The sequence below is a fragment of the Cynocephalus volans genome, chromosome 8 (assembly GCF_027409185.1).
Source record: "Cynocephalus volans isolate mCynVol1 chromosome 8, mCynVol1.pri, whole genome shotgun sequence".
NCBI lineage: Eukaryota > Metazoa > Chordata > Mammalia > Dermoptera > Cynocephalidae > Cynocephalus > Cynocephalus volans.
The window spans coordinates 134,744,082-134,762,238 of NC_084467.1; the positions used below are offsets into that span (position 1 = coordinate 134,744,082).

At 36.0% G+C, this 18,157-nt stretch overlaps 1 protein-coding gene across 3 annotated transcripts in view; it reads left to right on the forward strand.

Moving 5' to 3' along the window:
• RALGPS2 (Ral GEF with PH domain and SH3 binding motif 2) overlaps nucleotides 1-18,157 on the forward strand; it is a 150,626-nt gene that overhangs the window by 62,920 nt on the left and 69,549 nt on the right. For all 3 annotated transcript variants that reach the window (XM_063103892.1, XM_063103894.1, XM_063103893.1), the window contains exon 7: nucleotides 8,343-8,435. In XM_063103892.1, the coding sequence (XP_062959962.1) occupies nucleotides 8,343-8,435 (93 nt within the window). The remainder of the gene's footprint in view (nucleotides 1-8,342; nucleotides 8,436-18,157) is intronic.

An 18,157-nucleotide genomic window follows, 5' to 3' on the forward strand; every position in this document is an offset into this window, starting at 1 on the left:
ACAAAATAAAAAAACCTTTTTTTTAAACTCAGCAGTGTTACTTAATCGTTTGGGGAATAGTCTGCGTAGAGTATTGTGTTGTTTGCATAGACCACAAATTATTTAGTGTACTGTGCTTTGGATAGTTTCCAGATTTTTGCTATTATAAACACTGCTGGTAAAAACATTCTTGTATGAATCTCTTGGTGGTCATGTGAGGGTTAAAGCCCTAGAAATAATAGAATTCACACTAACAGTGAAATTGCAGAGTCATAGGGTATGCTCATCTCTTTAACTCTGTTTTCCAAACTAGTTATACTAATACACACTCTCACTAATAGTGTTTGAAGGTGCCTGTGGCTCCACATCTTTGTCTCACCACTTGATATTGTCGGAATTTTCCATTATTGCCAGTTCTGGTGGGTATGAAATGTGTCTCATCTTACATTTTAGCTTTAATTACCCTTCCTTGAATCTGATAGGAATGAACATCTTTTCTATGTTAGCCATTTAGGTTTTCTATCTTGAAATATCTGTTCAATATCTTTCAGCAATTTTTCTATTGTGATATTAGTCTTTTACTGATTTTTATATGAGTTCTTTATATAACTCTAGGTGTGAATTTTGTTGTGTGCTTTGCATACACCTTCCTATTTGTGGCTTGTGATCATTTTTTTCATGTTATCTCTTGATAAATATGTTCTTAATTTTAGTGGTCAAATGTATTTATCTTTAATTTCTATCTTAGACTGTTTGGGCTGCTATAATACCATAAACTGTGTGGCTTATAAACATTTATTTCTCACAGTGCTAGAGAACCGTGAAGATGAAGTCCAATATCAAGACACCAGCAGACCGAGTGTCTGGTGAGGGCCCATTCCTTGTGGATGGCACCTTCCTGCTGCATCCTCACATGGCAGAAGGGGCAAGGCAGCTCTCTGCAGTCTCTTTTATAAGGGTACTTACTGGAATCATGAGGATGGAGCCAAAGGCCCCACCTCTTATTCACCTCCCAGAGGCTCTACTTCTTAATATTATCACATTAGGGATTAGGTTTCAACATATGAATTTTGGGGAGACACAAACATTCAGACTATAGCAATTAGTTAATTTTTATTAACTTATTTAAGAAGAGCTATTTAAGAAATCATCCTAATCTCTGAGAATGTCAAAGATATTCCCCTATATTATCCTTTCAAAGTTTTATAACTCTTATTTCAGTACTTGAGTATTTAATCCACCTGGAATAAATATGATTTGTGGATTTTATTTTATGTTTTTCCATATGAATAATTAATTATTCTGGCACCATTTTTTTTTAATCTATCTTTTTTAAAGCTTTATTTTATTTTTGTCTGGAAGCATCTTTAGGTCACCTTTTTTCTGAAAATTGCTATTCCAGACTGACAGTTAGGTTTTTTCTTAGCTGCAGATATCATTCCATAGTACTCAAGCTTCCATTGATGCTAGTAAGAACTCAGCTATTGGTCTATCATTGCTTTTAAAATCTTTTCTTTGTCTTTGGTATTCTATACTTTCAGTGTGATATTTCTAACTTTGCATTTCCTTTTATTTATTCTGCTTGGTATTCCTTGAACTTCTGGTGCTAGGAATTACTGGCCTTTCAGTTATTAGGAATAATTGTCTGCCATTACCTTTCAAATGTTGTTTCTATCCCATTATTTTTTATCATCCCCTTCTTTAACTCTGGTTAGATTAGTATTGGCCTTTTTTGCTTTACCTTTCTTGTCCCTTAACTTTGATTTCATTTTTCCCCCCAGCTCTCTGACATCTGTGTTACATTATGGATAATTTCTTCATATTTAATCTTCACTTTATTTGTGGCTAATACCTGAAGTTGTTGCTCAACACTTGTGAATTCTTGTTTTGTGTCTTTTTTTTTTTTTTTTTTTTTTAATTTTTTTCAGTTCATATTTCTTGAAACTTTATGGGAATTCTTCAAGTCCTGGGTTATGGTGGTGTATTAGTCAGTGTTCTCCAGAGAAACAGAACCAATATGATATTTATGTGTTTGCATGTATGTGTGTATTTTTTTTAAAAAACAGTTTAAGGAATTGGCTCATGCAATTGTGGGAGCTGGCAAGTCTGAAATCTGTAGGACTGACCAACAGGCTGGGGACTATGGAAGTTGATATTGCAGTCTTGAGTCCGAAGGTAGTCTTGACACAATTCTCAGAATTCTGTATTATTTTGCTAGAGCTGTCTTAAAAAGTACCACAGACTGAGGCTTAAGCAATAAAAATTTATTGTCTCAAAGTTCTGGAGGCTAGAAGTCTGAAGTCAAGGTGTTGGCTGTGCTGATTCCTTCTCAGAGCGGTGACAGAAGGATCTGTTCTAAACCTCTCTTCTTGGCTTGTAGGTGACTGTCTTCATGTTCACATTCTTCTTGTATCTTCACTTCGTCTTCCCTTTAAGAATATCTTTGTGTGGTCCAAATTTCCACCATTTTTAGGACACCATATTAGATTAGGGCTGACCCTTATGAACTCACTTTGATAGGGTAGATACCCTCAGAGTAGATTTGCTTTCTTTCTATCTGATACCTCAGGGTGGAATCAGCCTGACGATGCTTTTAATCTCTGTGTTCAACTCTGCTTTTTCTTTTTCTTTTTTTGACCGGTAAGGGGATCCCAACCCTTGGCACAGTGTGGTCTGCACCACGCTCAGCCAGTGAGCGCATCAGCCATCCCTATATAGGATCTGATCCTGTGGCCTCGGCGCTACCAGCGCCGCACTCTCCCGAGTGAGGCAGGGGCGGCACTGCTTTCTTTTTCTTACAGCTTCTGTGATTGTTTAATTTGCTCACATTAAAATGTAAAGTTCTTAAGGGGTATATCTTGATGAAATTTTACTTAATGATACATCCTTCTAACCACTACCCGGATCAAGATACATAATACTTTCATCACCTCAGAGTTCCTTTGAGCCCTTTCCCAACAGTCCATCAATATACCCCACTGCCACAATCCTACAGATGAAGACTATTCTTGAAATTTATGTAAATGGGATCATACAGAATATACTCTCTCATGGCTGACTTCTTTTGCTCACCATCCTGTTTTTGAGATTTATACATGTTGTACATTGTCAACAGTCCATTCTTTTTTATTGCTGAGTAAATTTCCAATGTATGGATATTCCACAGTTTGTTTATTATTTTCTTGTTAGTGGACATTTGAATTGTTTTCGTTTTGGAGGCTTTTATGAATAAAGCTGTTATGAGCATTCTTCTGGAATATGCATTTTTATTGGTTCACACCTATGAGTGGACTTGCTAAGTCATAGGTTAGTTATATGTTTTAACTTTATTAGAAACTGCCAAATAAATAGTTATCCAACATGGTTTTACCATTGTAAATTCCGTCCAGCAATGAGTGTTTCTGTTGCTCCACATTTCTTGCCAGTACTTGATGTCTTTATTTATTTAGTTATTTTAATATTAGCCATTCTTTTGGGTGTGTAGCTTATCTTGGTTTTAATTTGTATTATTTATATTTCTCTCATGATAATGCTGGTTGAGTATCATTAATGTATGTGGATCACTTGGATATTTTATTTTGTGAAATGTTTTTCCAGATCTTTTGCTCATATTTTTTTTTTTTTTGTCTTTTTCGTGACCGGCACTCAGCCAGTGAGTGTACCGGCCATTCCTATATAGGATCCGAACCCGCGGCGGGAGTGTCGCCACACTCCCAGCGCCGCACCCTCCTGAGTGCGCCACGGGCTTGGCCCTGCTCATATTTTTTAATAGGATTGTCTGTCTGTCTTACTGATTTGTAGGAACTCTTAATACACTCGGAACACAAACCCTTTTCAGAGGGCTGGCTGGTTTGCTCTGTTGGTTAGAGCACAGCCTTATAACCCCAAGGTCTTAGGTTCAGATCCCAATACTAGCCAGCTGGGAAAAAAAAAACCTTTTCAGAAATATGAGGGTACTTCAGAAATTTCATGGAAAGATTCACATTATCTTTCAATTCTGTTTTTCCACAAATTTTTTGAAGTACCCTCATATATATTGTATTTTCTCCCAGTCTATGGCTTGCGGCTGGCCGGTACAGGGATCCAAGCCCTTGATGCTGGTGTTATAACACTGAGTTCTAACCAACTGAGCTAACCAACCAGCTCCTTTTTTACGTTTTTAATGCTATCTTTTGATAGGTGAGAAGTGTTTAAATTTGATGAAGTCCAATTTGTGAATTTTGTTTATATTTGTGGTTAGTGCCTTTTGTGTCTTGTTTAAGAAATCTTTGCCTAATGCAGGGTAATGAAAACATTTTCCTTTGATCACTTCTAGAAGTTTTATAGTTTTAAGTGATCCATCTTGATTTGGTTTTTGTATGTGGTGTGAGGTTTAGGAGTTAAGGTTTATTTTTTCCCCCCATAAGAATATGTAGTTGTTCTAACCCCATTCCTTTCTCTGTTTAACTGCTTTGGCATTTTGGTTGAAAATTATGTGATCTAATATGTGTAGGTATATTTCTGTTTCATTGATCTATTTGTCTGTTCTTATTTCAATATCTCATTGTCTTAATTACTGTAGCTTTATGGTAAGTCTTGAAAACTCATAGTGTTCAAAGTTTGTTTTTCTTCAAGATTGTATTGCCTATTCTGTCTCCTTTTATGTTCACAGACATTTTAGAATTAGCTTGTCAGTTTTTTCAAAATGGTCTGCTTGGACTTTGAGGTTTTATTGAATTTATAGATCGTTTTGGGAAGAACTATATCTTAATATTGACTTCCAATCCATAAACATGGTATATCTCTGTTTATTTAAGTTTTTAAAAATTTCCCTCAGCAGTACTTTATTTTCAGCAAAGCAGTCTTACATATCTTTGTCTATTTCTAGATAGCCAATGTTTTGATGTTATTGTAAATGTTTTTTCGTCTCATTTTCCATTGTTCCATGCTACATATGCAGTCATGTCATCTAAAAATAAAAACAGATTTAACTTCTTCCTTTCTAACTTTTCTACCTTTTAACATTGTATTTAAAAGAACTGTAGAGACCGGAGTAAATATTATCTTCTCCCAGAGTAGGTCAGCCTAATCCTCTTTGAGGCATGGAGGATGAGGAGCTGATTATTGTGATCCAATTAGGAATTGAGGTAGTTAGGACTGAGTTTCAGCTTTATTTAGTTTCAGATCACCTCTAGTTACAAATGACTCAAGACAAAATCTGTGCTGTGTCTAGTACCGGCCCCTTCCTCTAGCAGGACTCTGGGTCCTAAGTCCCAGAAACCTCTCTCTGCTTCCCAGCTTAGCCTCCTGCACTAGCCCATACTCAAAAAAAACTTTTATAGGAGAAAATTAATTGGCACAAGCATCAACTATAGGTTTGAGATTCCTACAGATCCTAGTCTGTTGTGCCAGCTCACAAGGTTGTGAAAACTTTACTGGTTTATCTCACTCCAGCAAACTCTTGTCTATTGGAGGACTAATCATTTGCCTACCCTTGTAGAGATTTGGCAGATGCCTACATGGGTGGGGGAGAAAAAACTGCTGCTAAAGGCTGTTCTTACTGTGGAATTTTGTTCTTTGTATTCTTAATGTCCACAGCTCTCCAATGTCTTTTACAAAATGTTTTTTTCTAAGTTTATTTTGTTTTTCTGCTATTATGGCTAGACCAATGGTCCCTCAAGTCATTCTATATATTAATCAGAAGCTACAAGTCCAGCTTGAGGTTTTTGTTGTTGCTGTTTTTTTATTTTTACTATGAAGTAGTATTTATTCAGGCTACAAACTTTCATGAGACCCCCTCCCTACTTTCCTTAGTTTTAAGGTTCAAAACAGGCATTTTTGCCTTTCATTCTCTTGATGGTGGGGTGAGGGTTACTTCTATCTTGCCCTCACACTGAAGCTATAGCCTTCAGTGTCTCTGCTGTGTGTGGTGAGGGTCACTTATTAGACTCCCCACCATAGATAGGTCCTCAGCAGAGTGTCCCATGAAGCTTGGAAAACTAACCAGATTTTCAAATGTCCTCCAAGTGATTGCCATCTTTGTGTTCAGCTTACCTCTCTGGATTTTCTTTCACTATGTTTTGGGACTCTGAGTATACCTTACCTTCTTAGTAGCTTAACAGTGCATTTTCATAACATACTTTTCATATCTTACCCAGTATTTTAATTGTTTTCATTGGAAGAGTAGCTCAAGGTGTGTAGTTTACCATGTTTCTGGTTGTAGCCTTCTGTACATTTTGCATCCATCCCTTCTCAGTCTCTGAGATGGTTTCCCTCCTAGGTGTTGCCTTCCACTCCCTGATCTTAACCTTTTTAAAAATTTTTTGGTGGCTGGCCAGTACAGGAATTGAGCCCTGGACCTTGGTGTTATCAGCATCACGCTCTAACCATTCCCTGATCTCTATAAAAGGTAATACAGATCCGTAATACCTAATCCAAAGCCTTCAGGGCCAAGTATGTTTAGGAATACAATTTTTTTTTCCAGATTTTAGAAAGGTGTTATAATTCACATACCATATGTAGCATACACACACACACACACACACACACACACACACACACACCCCGGGTAATACCTTGGAATCAAACACATTAAATATTTTTGGAGCAAAGCATGTAATCATTCACCCTGTGAGGTAAATTAAGTCTAACATAAGACTAACATCAGGTCAGGTTTTCCCACCAGATGAATTCAAGGCACCCTTACCAGCAAGACAAAAACTTTGGACTTTTTGGATCTCAGAATTGCGCATAAAGGATTGTGAACTGATGCCTGGCATTCAGTAATGTCATTCTCAAATTTTAAAATTCTCCAAATCCTCCACTGGAGTTCATACTGCTCATGAGAGCAAGTCTAACCCCTTTGGTGTCACATGTGAAAATGGCCCTTTCTGTTTTCATCCCCTTATACTCCCCCAAATGCAACTCATCATCTAGACATTTTTATGCTTTTGTGCTATCTGTATGTTGTATTCTCTCTTTCTCATAGCCCTTCACTTTCAAGTGTGACTTCTTCTGAAAGTTAGAACCTCTCAGAGTTAGGGACTGATTCTTCTGTACTTTTATAGAACCCTGTGCAGTCAGGGGCTGCATAATGACATTTCAGTCCGCTACAGACCACATAATACGACAGTGGCTATGCCATATGGCCTGGGTGTGTAGAAGGCAATACCATCTAGGTTTGTGTAAGTACAGTCTATGATGTTCACACAGTGATGAAATCACCTAACGATGCGTTTCTCAGAACGTAACCCTTTTTAAGCAATGCATGACCATATGTACTTTTATACTAAAAATGTGCAGATTGGATTTATGTGAGGGATCCTCAAAAAGTTCGTGGAAGGATTTTTGTTATCTTTTAATTTTATTTTTCCACAAACTTTTTGAAGTACCCTCTTATTTGTTTTCGTGTCTATCTCACAAGACTGAAGCTTTTTGATAGGTCTTTTTCATTTTCGTACTCATAGATTCTAACATGATGCCTAGTCCATAGAAAATGTTTAACATTTATAGATTGAATAGTTTCCCAACTAGATTATATAACCTTACTGTGTGAATGTTTATATCCTGTTTTATATTTAATCATTTATTTTGTTTTTATTTGTTTTCTTTGGGTTTTCAATCTAATGCCTCACCCACAACATTTCCTAGACTTGAGGCTTACCTGGTAACAGGGTTAGGACAGTTCTAAAATGACTGATTTTTAGGCAGGACCTTTGGGGTGTAAACATCAGGTACTCTGAAGAAATCTGGGAAATTAGCAATAAATGTCAAGCAGATCTCTTGGGAAATTGATGGAACTTAGTGTTAAGTAGGAGTTTTCTGCGTGCAGACTGTGAAAGCAATGTCCCAACATGAATGGGGAACAAAGGATCTGGGGATTCAGGCAGAAGGAAGCAAGAAATTGAAAAGGACTGTGGAAAGCAGGTTTGAACACTAGCCTTGGAATAATAGGAGTACTGGGTAGGAAACCAGTTCAGGATCTCAGGTATAGAACTTTTCTTGAAACTTGGAATATAAAGCAGAGGCTTAGTAATATTTCAATATAAGGAAGTAAACTGCTTACTAGAAACCAGGGTACATGATCATTGCAGTTAAACTTGATACTGAGCCATAACATTGGTTTTCTTAATATGTTAACCAACTAGAGGTAGATTTATTCCCAGAGCTTGGGGGCAATGCTAAGGTAAAACATGGGAGTTCTATTGTGGGCCCAAAACAACTTACTGTAAACATAGTGTATACTCTAAAGACAAATCTCAACAATGAGGATAATAAATAGTGGAACACTATTAATTGCCTATTTTGTACTTGTTAATCTGAATTTTTCTTGTATTAATGGTCTGTATTTTCTATCCTTCTCCCCCTTTTTCTTAAATTTTCAGAAACTGTATGAGCTGAATAACCTTCATGCACTTATGGCAGTGGTTTCTGGCTTACAGAGTGCCCCAATTTTCAGGCTGACTAAAACATGGGCGGTGAGTAATCTTCCTTAGTTAATGAAAGGTTAGATTTTCTGTGGGAATTAAAAATATATTAGTTTCTTTTGTAGCTCTAAGATTAATATTATGATAATAAATAATGATTTTAAAATTGCTTTGTACTTATTCTTTGAAACCTACACTTTCTCTGCTTAAGAGTTTCACTAGATTTGTCAGGTAATTTTGAGTTAGATTACAGTTTGGTGCTTGGTTTCTGGTCGTTACGGAATCCTTTTTGTAGAATTTCTTTAAGCATCTTTGACAACATAGTGTTTCATGTTTGCTTGATGGAAAAGTATGAATGCAAAAAAATTGCATTTAATCATGTAAAGCTTATACTGTTAGGAAGTTTGAGAAAGATCTAAATTGTAAGTTTTTAAAAAATTGACTGGTTTCAGTTTTCATTATTTTTTAGTCAGTAAACCTTAGGTTTTTTTACTTAGGAATAATGGAAAATCTGATGGTTAACATGGAATTATGTGATATTTCTGCACATCCTGATGTTATGTTAATTATATTTGGTTTTATTACTTTGACAAAGTCAGGATATGAATTTTGACTTCTTCAAATTTGTGTATTTTCATATTTGAGTGACTTGATACTGGATTCAGTCTTTCCAGGCATTTCTCATTTAGATTTTATGTAAGTAAAATTTCAGATTCAATTAAATGTGTTTATAGTCAATATTATTTTTTAATGTTAACAAGCAACAATTTTGTTTAGATTCTATTACATTTTGTACAAAGGATTAATGTGTGTTTTAAGGTCGTGTGCTAAGGACATGGCTGACTTTCCAAATTTAATTTTTTTATTACTAAAATATAACTTTGTTTTTAATTAGCCAAGTGCTGCTTTTGCTTTTCATAGTATCTGAAGAGAGATGTTTCTTATGAAAACCAGCATAGATTTCTGTATTGGAAAAAACATTAGTGTGGAAAAGCTTATGATCCTTTTTGTATTTCAATTGTATTATAGCCACCTGCAGAAAGGATTTTCATACTTTAAAATTTCTTTTTAATGATGTCCGTATTCTCTTTTCTTAGAAGTTGAATTTCATGGAGAAGTGGATAAATACAGAGCTATGAATTTCATCTGTAAAGTTTTAGGGGAAAGAATTTTACTCTGATTTATACTGTGGTTTAGAAATCAGATACATTTTCCTCAAGTTATTTTTTATTTTCCTTGAAGATGTTTTTGTTGTCTCCCTCATATATTTGCATGGTAAAGCATACTTTTAATTTGATAACAGCACAATCTCTGATAAGTGACCATTGGGTAGAGACCTGAAGGAATTGAGGGAAACTTTTATGTGGATATCTGGGAGACAAGAATTCCAAGTAGAGGTAATAGCAAGTACATAGGCCCAGATATGTTCAAAGAATAGCAGGATAGTCAATGTTGACAGAGTGAAATAAGCTAGGGAGTAGTGGGTGGTAGGAGATGAGTTCAGAGATGGCATTGAATCAGATAATGGGGGTGCTATTTATTCATATTCAGAGAGGAATAGAGAAAGGAGCATGTGGGGTGATGTTATATTTTATAAAATCTGTATTTGAGTATGAATAAACTCATATCAGTATGTTTAACATACTGATAAACATCCATGTGAACTGTAAGCTCAGCGTTAAATAAACAAGTTTGAGGAGTGGTTGGGGCTATAGAGATACTTTTGTGATCATCAGCATGAAGTATGTAAAGCTGGATGAGATCACCTAAGGAATGAGCACAGATGAAAAGCCTTGGGACTCTCCAATATTTTGAGATTGTAAAAGTGAGCAGGGATCAACAGCGGAAATCACATGTAGGAGAAGTTTTCCACAGTCTGGTGAAGAAAGTGTTTCCAAAAAGATTGACCGCCTTTGTCAAATGCTGCTAATAAGTTAAATAAGGTGTGAGCTTTGAGATGACCATTGGGTCTGGCAGTTGGAGAGGATTGGTGACCCTAGCAAGATTGGTTTCAGTATAGTGGTGCAGTGAACCAACTGATTGGTCTTGAGAGAATGGTGGCAAGCTGGGACAGCAAGAATGGTGAATGCTTTTGAGGAATTTTTCTGTAAAAGATTGGGGTGGGGGTTGCAGAGAAAAAATCTGTCAGTAGCTGAAGGGAAATATGAAACTAGCTATTTGTGGTAGTTTGTTTCGGTGATGGGATTCATGACAGTATGTTTTATGCTGGAGGCAGTGATCTTGTAAAATAGGGAAAATGGTAAGAGAACAAAGGTTTACTCCAATTATATCCTTGATAGATGAGAAGGAATTAGATGCAGTACTCTAGTGTAGCAGAAACAGTTTATTTTAACAGGAGGGATAGAAAACACATTTTGTTACAGATATAAGTAAGTTGGTAGATTTAATGGTAGAATTTTGTAGAAGTTCTTCTGACTGCTTTGGTTCTTCAGACATAAGAAGTAAGTCCTTTAGTTGCGAGTGATGAGGGATAGGGGTTGGAGGTTTGAACAAAGGAAAGAATATAAAAGTCATCTAGGAGAGTGTAAGTATGCATTAGAAAGGGAAATATAATAGGTTTGGTGGGCCTTATGAAGGATCCTCTGGAGATTTTTGGATGTGAATTTAAAATCAAACCAGTCAGCAAAGTTATGTATTGTCCAGCCAGGTTCTGGAGCTCAGCATAAATCTGGAGGAGTGCCAAGAATTGTATTTAATCGGAGTTGGGATTTTTCTAGGCTCGTTTGTGCCAGAGGTGTCAAGGGTAGCACAAGAGAGGAATGGGGAAAATGTAAGAGTTTTTTTTATTGATAGATGAAGAAACTAAGCCAAATACAAGGAGAGAGATGAGGAATAGTGAAAAAGTAGTATGGTCACTGGATTGGAAGTCCCAGTGGAGTCAAATAATTACTGGATTCAGGATGACAGATGGAGTAGAAGCTGACAGTGGGGAAAGATAAGATCATTGAAGGAGAAGTCAAGAAACTGAGAAACCAGGATATTGGGGTGTCATCCTTGTGAAGTTGTAATCACCAAGATTTATGATAACCGTAGTACCGATTCATGGGCTCTTTTTCTCCAACTACTAAAAGCTTCAAGATATAGGGGGAAAAATGACTTCTATGTCTATAAATGACAGTAACGTAAGTGCTATAATCTAGTGCTCTCTTGTCTAATATGGTAACCACTAGCTACATGTGGCCATTAAATTTGTCATTAAAATTAAATAAAATTAAAATTTTGGCCGAGGTTAACCAGCCGAGTGGGACATGGGTGGCAGGAGAGGGGGGAACAGCATGGATGTTTCGGGTCAGGAAACCAACTGGCAGAGCATCCAGCTGAAGCTGATTTGTCAAATTGAGGATGCCGTGAAGAAAGCTGGTTGTCCCCCAGTAAGTCTAGCAAGGACATGGAGAGCCATGTGTTCCTGAAGGCCAAGTCCTGGGACGAATAACTTTTCAGACATTCATAACAAGAAATCTCAAGCTTTCATCAGTTGTAAGACTTTTTCCTTTTGAATTAAAGTTTTTCCCAACCTCAGATTTGGGCGGTAGAAATGAGACAGTGTGTGTTTCACTGTCTGGGTTAACCTGTCACCAGAGGAGAATGTTCACAGAAAGAACTCTGGCAGGGAGAAGGCTGACCAGCCCTGCCCACCTTCGCCTCCACCCTTCGTTTTCCTACAGACTGAAGTCCAACGATGCTGCCCCATCCTGTTTCACTCAAATACTGTATTTTCCCAGCAAAATGAGTATAAAAACTCACAAAGCTATTAAGACATTATCTAAAACTTTTGAGCTCTCTGGGAGAGAATTATTATGGTATATTTAGTATAATAATGTGTAGTTAGCATTTCTTAGAAAGAATAACTGAATTCACTTTCTTAAGTTAGAGGGTTTTTTGTGCGTTCAAAAAAAAAAATTTAGGGGCCCGGCCCCGTGGCGCACTCGGGAGAGTGCAGCGCTTGGGAATGCAGCGACACTCCTGCTGCGGGTTCGGATCCTATATAGGAATGGCCCGTGCGCTCACTGGCTGAGCACGGTGCGGACGACACCATGCCAAGGGTTGCGATCCCCTTACCGGTCACAAAAAGACAAAGTGCAGTGGATTGAATCGCCCTCTAAAGTCATTAAAGCTTAATCCCCACTGTAACTGTTGAGGTTGAGAAATCCTATTATGATAATTGAAAGGTGGGGCCTTTAAGAGGTGATTAGATTGTGAAGACCATGCCATAGTGAATGGATTCATCTATTTAAGGGTGTAATAGTAGTTGTGGACCTAGTTCTGAGGGCTTTAAAAGAAGAGGATGTGAGAGTCTCTCTGTGTTTCCACCATCTCACAATGTGATACCCTGTGTAGCTGAAGCCACCTCCAAGGAAGGCCTTCACCAGATGTGTTCCCCAGAGTTTGGACTTCCTACCCTCGGAAACTATAAGCAATAAATTTTGTTTTCTTTATAAACCACCCAGTTTTAGGTATTTATGTTATAAGCAACAAAAATGGACTAATACACTCAGCCATACTAGCCACATTGCAAGTGCTCAGTAGTCACATGTGGCTAATGACTGTTGGAATGGATAGTACAGACGTAGATTTCAATCATTACTCAGAATCTATTGGACAGCACTGATCTAGTGCCGTGACGTTAATAGAAGCTGGAAGATTTTAGGGAGGAAAGTAGGATGATGAGCTGGAAGAGATTGTGAAAAGCAAGGATTGCACCTAACTCACCTCCAGGCTTATGTTACAAGGTTCATCAGAAAAGAAAGAATGCTTAGAGAAAAGGTTAAGGATGGGGTTTTGCAGGGGATGGATCATGAGTTCTAGAGGGTACAGTTGGAAAGGTTTGGGAGGAATAGAGTATAGGGTGAAATTAGACAATAATAAAGATTGTATGGGTTTCCTTCCCATTTGAGTTAAAAATTTTTAGTGTATGAAGAATTAAGGGAATTTTTTTGTTTGTTTTTTGTTTTATTTTTAACTGATAAAGGGAATGCACCAAAAAGTCTACAACATCCTATATAGGGAAAATATTAGAAGCATTCTCTAACGTCAAGGAAAATGATGTCCATTTTCACTTTCTATTCAACATAGTGATCCTAGCCATCATAATAAAATAAGAAAAACAACTTTATTTCAAAAGGAGTAGAAGGGGGAAATAAGTCATTTTTTGTGATGATTTGCTTGTCTACATAGAAAACCCACAATAGTCTACAGAAAAAGTCATTAAAAACAATATAGCTTGTCTTCAAAAAATTAAACATAGAATTGCCATGTGATCCAGCAACTCCACTTCTGGGTATATACACGAAAGAATTGAAAGCAGCAACACAGATATTTTTGTATCAATGTTCATAGCGACTTTATTCACAATAGCCAAAAGGTAGAAATAATTCAAATGTCTATCATTGGATGAATGGATAAATGTTGTATATATACAGTGAAATATTATTTAGCCTTAAAAAGGAACGAAATTCTGACATGCTACACTGTGGATAAACCGTGCAGATATTATGCGGAGTGAAATAAGCCAGATACAAAAGGACAAATACTGTGTGATTCCACTTATGTAAAGTACATAGAGTAGTCAAATTCCTAGAGACACAAAGTTGAATGGTGGTTGCTAGGGGCTGGGGGAGGTGAGAATGAGGAGATACTGTTTAATGGGTGTAGAGTTTCAGTGTTTGAAGATGAAAATGATCTGGAGATGGGTGGTGGTGATGGTTGCGTATCAGTGTAAATGTAATCAATGCCATTGAACTGTACACTTAAAAATGGTTAAAATGTTAAATTTTGTTGTATATATTTTACCACAATTTTTTTTAAATAGGGTTTATTAAGTTGGCTGAATACATAACAATATACAAAATCAGTTGTCTTTGACACAATTTTAAAATGTTATTTAAAAGGGCACCATTTTAAATATCAACAAAAGATACAAAATATCAGACAAGAAATGGAATAAACCTATATGCAGAAAATTATAAAACTTTACAGAAAGTCAGTAAGGAAGAACTAAATAGATGGAGCAATATCCCACGTTCATGGATAGGAAAATTTAAAGATTCCATTTCTCCCCAAATGTATATACATGATATGCAACTTGAATCAAAATTCCAACCTGGGCAGATGGCATGATCTTATATATAGGAAACCCTCAAGACTCCACCAAAAAACTATTAGAAACAATAAATGAATTCAGTAATATTCCAAGATAAAAAATTGACATACAAAAATCAGTTGCATTTCTATACACTAACAGTGAATTGTCTGAAAAAGAAATTAAGAAAACAATGCATTTACAATAACATCAAAAAGAATAAAATACTTAGAATTAAATTTAACCAAGGAGCTGAAAGATCTGTGAACTGAAAACTATTAAAACATTGATGGAAGAAATCGAAGTAGACAAAAATAAATGGAAAGATAACCTGTGTTTATGGATTGGAAGAATTCATTTTAAGATTATACTGCCCAAAACGATGTACAGAATCAATGCAATCCCTATCAAAATTCCAATGACATTTTTCACAGAAATAGGAAAAAAAAATCCTAAAATTCATATGGAACCAGAATAGCCAAAGCAGTCTTGAGAAAGAACAAAGCTGGAGTCATATACAACCTGATTTCAAAATATACTACAAAGCTGTAGTAATCAAAACAGTATGGTGTTAGTGTAAAAAGCAGGCATATAGAACAGTGAACCAAAATAAAGAGCTCTGAAATAAATACATGCATTTACAGCCAATTGATCTTTAGAGGTGTCAATGCAAAATGGGAAAAGGATAGTCTCTTTAATAAGTTGTGTTGGAAAAACTGAATATCCCCATTCAAAAGAATGAAATTGGACCGTTAAACAAAAATAAACTCAAAATGGATTAAAGACTAAATGTAAGACCTGAAACTGTAAAACTACTAGAAGAAAATATGGGAAAGATATTTGTTATTGCTGTGCATAATGATTTTTTTTGCCCTAAAACACAGGCAACAAAATCAAAAATAGGCAAGTGGGATTGCATCAAACTAAAAAGCTTCTATACAGCAAAGGAAACAATCAGCCAAGTGCTGAAACAATCCACAGAGTGAGAGAAGATATTTGTAAATCATGTAGCTGATAAGGAGTTAATATCTAAAATACATAAGGAACTCGGTGCAGTAGCAAGAAAACAAATAACCTGATTTTAAAAATGGACAAATGATCTGAATAGACATTTCTCAAAAGAAGACATTCAAATGGCCAACAGGTGTATGAAAAGGTGCTCAACATCACTAATTATCAGGACAATGCAAATCAAAACCACAATGAGATATCACTTTACACCTGTTAGAATGGCCATTGTTAAAAAGACCAATGATAACGTGTTGGCAAGGGTGTGGAGAAAAGAACTGTTACACGATGTTGTTGGGAATGTAAATTGGTACAGCCATTATGGAAAACAGTACGAAGTTCCTCAAAAGGTTAAAAATAGAACTACCATATGATCCAGCAATCCCACTTTTGGGTATATACCCAAAGGAATTGAAATCAGTGTGTCAAAGAAATAAATACTCTCACGTGTAATGTTCTCATTGCAGCAGCATTCACAGTGGCAAAGAAATGGAAGTAACTTAAGTGTCTGTCAGTGGATGAATTGATAAAGAAAATGTGGTATATATACACGATGCAATACTATTCAGCCTCAAAAAAGAAGGTAGTCCTGTCATTTGCAACAACATGGATGAACTTGAAGAACATTATCCTAGGTGAAATAATACAGGCACAAAAAGACAAATAGTGCATGATCTCACTTACATGTGTAGTATAAACAAGTCAAACTCAGAAGCAGAGCAGAAGGATGGTTGCTGGAGGTGGGGAGAAATGGGGAGATGTTGGTCAATGTGTGTAAAGTTTCAGTGAGGTAGAATAAGTTCTGGAGATCTAATGTACAGCATGATGACTGTAGTTAATAATGCAGTGTTGTATACTTGAAATTCTTACCATACTTGTGCCCACACACAGTAATTATGTGAGGCAATGGGTGCGTTAATTAGCTTGGTAGCTTGATAATCATTTTGAAATATATGTGTATATCAAAACATTTTACCTTAAATATGTACAATTTTAATTTGTCATTATATCCCAGTAATGCTGGGGGAAAAAAATCGCTCATAAAATTTATATGGAAATGCAAAGGTTAGAATATAGCCAACATCCTGAAGAAGAAAATGGGAGCTGGGTACATGGGCACTTGCCCTAACAGGCAAGATATTTTGTAGTATTTGGGCAGTGTAAGATTCGTGCATGTTTAGACATACCTACCAATGAAAGAGAATAACAAATCCAGAAATAGATCTTTGTTTTTATAGAACTCTGATATATGACAGTAGTGGCTTTGTAAATCAGTGAATAAATGAGGACTGTTTAATAATTGGAGCTGGAAAATTGGTTATCGGTTTGGGGAAAAAATGAAATTGGGCCTGTACACCATTTAGAAAAATCATTATTCAATGAATTCAGGGCTTAAATGTGAAATGCAAAACTTTAAAGCTTTTAGAATGAAAAAAATAGCTGAATTTTGATCTCTCTTATTTGGCATGAATAGATTTCTGGCTTGGGATAGGCAAGGATTTTTTAGGTAAGGTACATAATGAAAGAAAAAATGGATAAGTTTTGCCACAATAAAGTAAGAATTTCTGTTCATCAAAAGATATCTAAATTGAAAAGAGGACTCAGCAGCGGAAGATATGTGCAACAGTTGTTAAGTGATCAAGAATTTGTGCCCAGAATGTATAAAGAACTCTTCCAAAGAAAAAAGAAAAAAAAATTTAAAAAGTAGAAAAATGAGCATTTTAAAGGTATTTCATAGAAGAGAAAATACACATGCAAGCAGTGGAAATGAGTGAACTGCAGCTACCTGCAGTTTCATGGATGAAGCCTTTAATGTCAAAATGTTGGGTAAAAAATGCAGTTGCCAAAGACTATAGACAGTATGATACTCTTTAGTCAAAAATGGAATAAAATATGAGGGAATGATAAACACAAAATTTAGGAGAGTGGTTACTGCTTACCTTTTAAAGATAGTTAAGGGAATTGAACATGGAAGGAGCATGTAGATAGATATGTGTTATTGGTATGTGCTTCTTAGGTAGGAAGGTGACACGTGTATTTCTTATAAAATTTTAAAATAAATCAATTTAACAAAGTCATACCAGAGTCTAATGATAGTTTAATGTCATGAACAAAAGATTATAACTAATCTGTACCCAGGGCCCAAGATAAAGTATTTATTTATGCACGTGCACACATTTATTTATACATAACATATGGGAGTACAAATCAAGGTGATGAGGGATAATGTAGGAAACTTGCATTTACTCTGGTGACTGACTTGAGCAGGTATTTGTCTGGATTTTCTCCAAAGCAGATTGTGATGTTAAAGTGGTATAGAAATCTGGCCAGGAACATTTGGAATTGTGATTAATACCAGTGAAAGCATGAAGAGCTCCATGGAGCCCCCATTATTGTCATGTTCTTGGCAAGAAGAGTGATTGAGTTAGAACATACTTTGTTCCCCACTTTTTTGGGGGGAGAGGTGAGAATTTGAAGTGTCCTTATAGGGATAACATTATAAATCTCAGAAAAAATATTTGAAAAGAAAAGAAAATCAAGACTTTATAGTTACATCAAGTTTCTAAACTATCACAAGGGAATACCTATGTTAACATGTAATTAGTTCTTTATATTCATATTCTTGCTCTAAGTAGTTTTCTGGAAACAAGTCTCCCCTGTCATA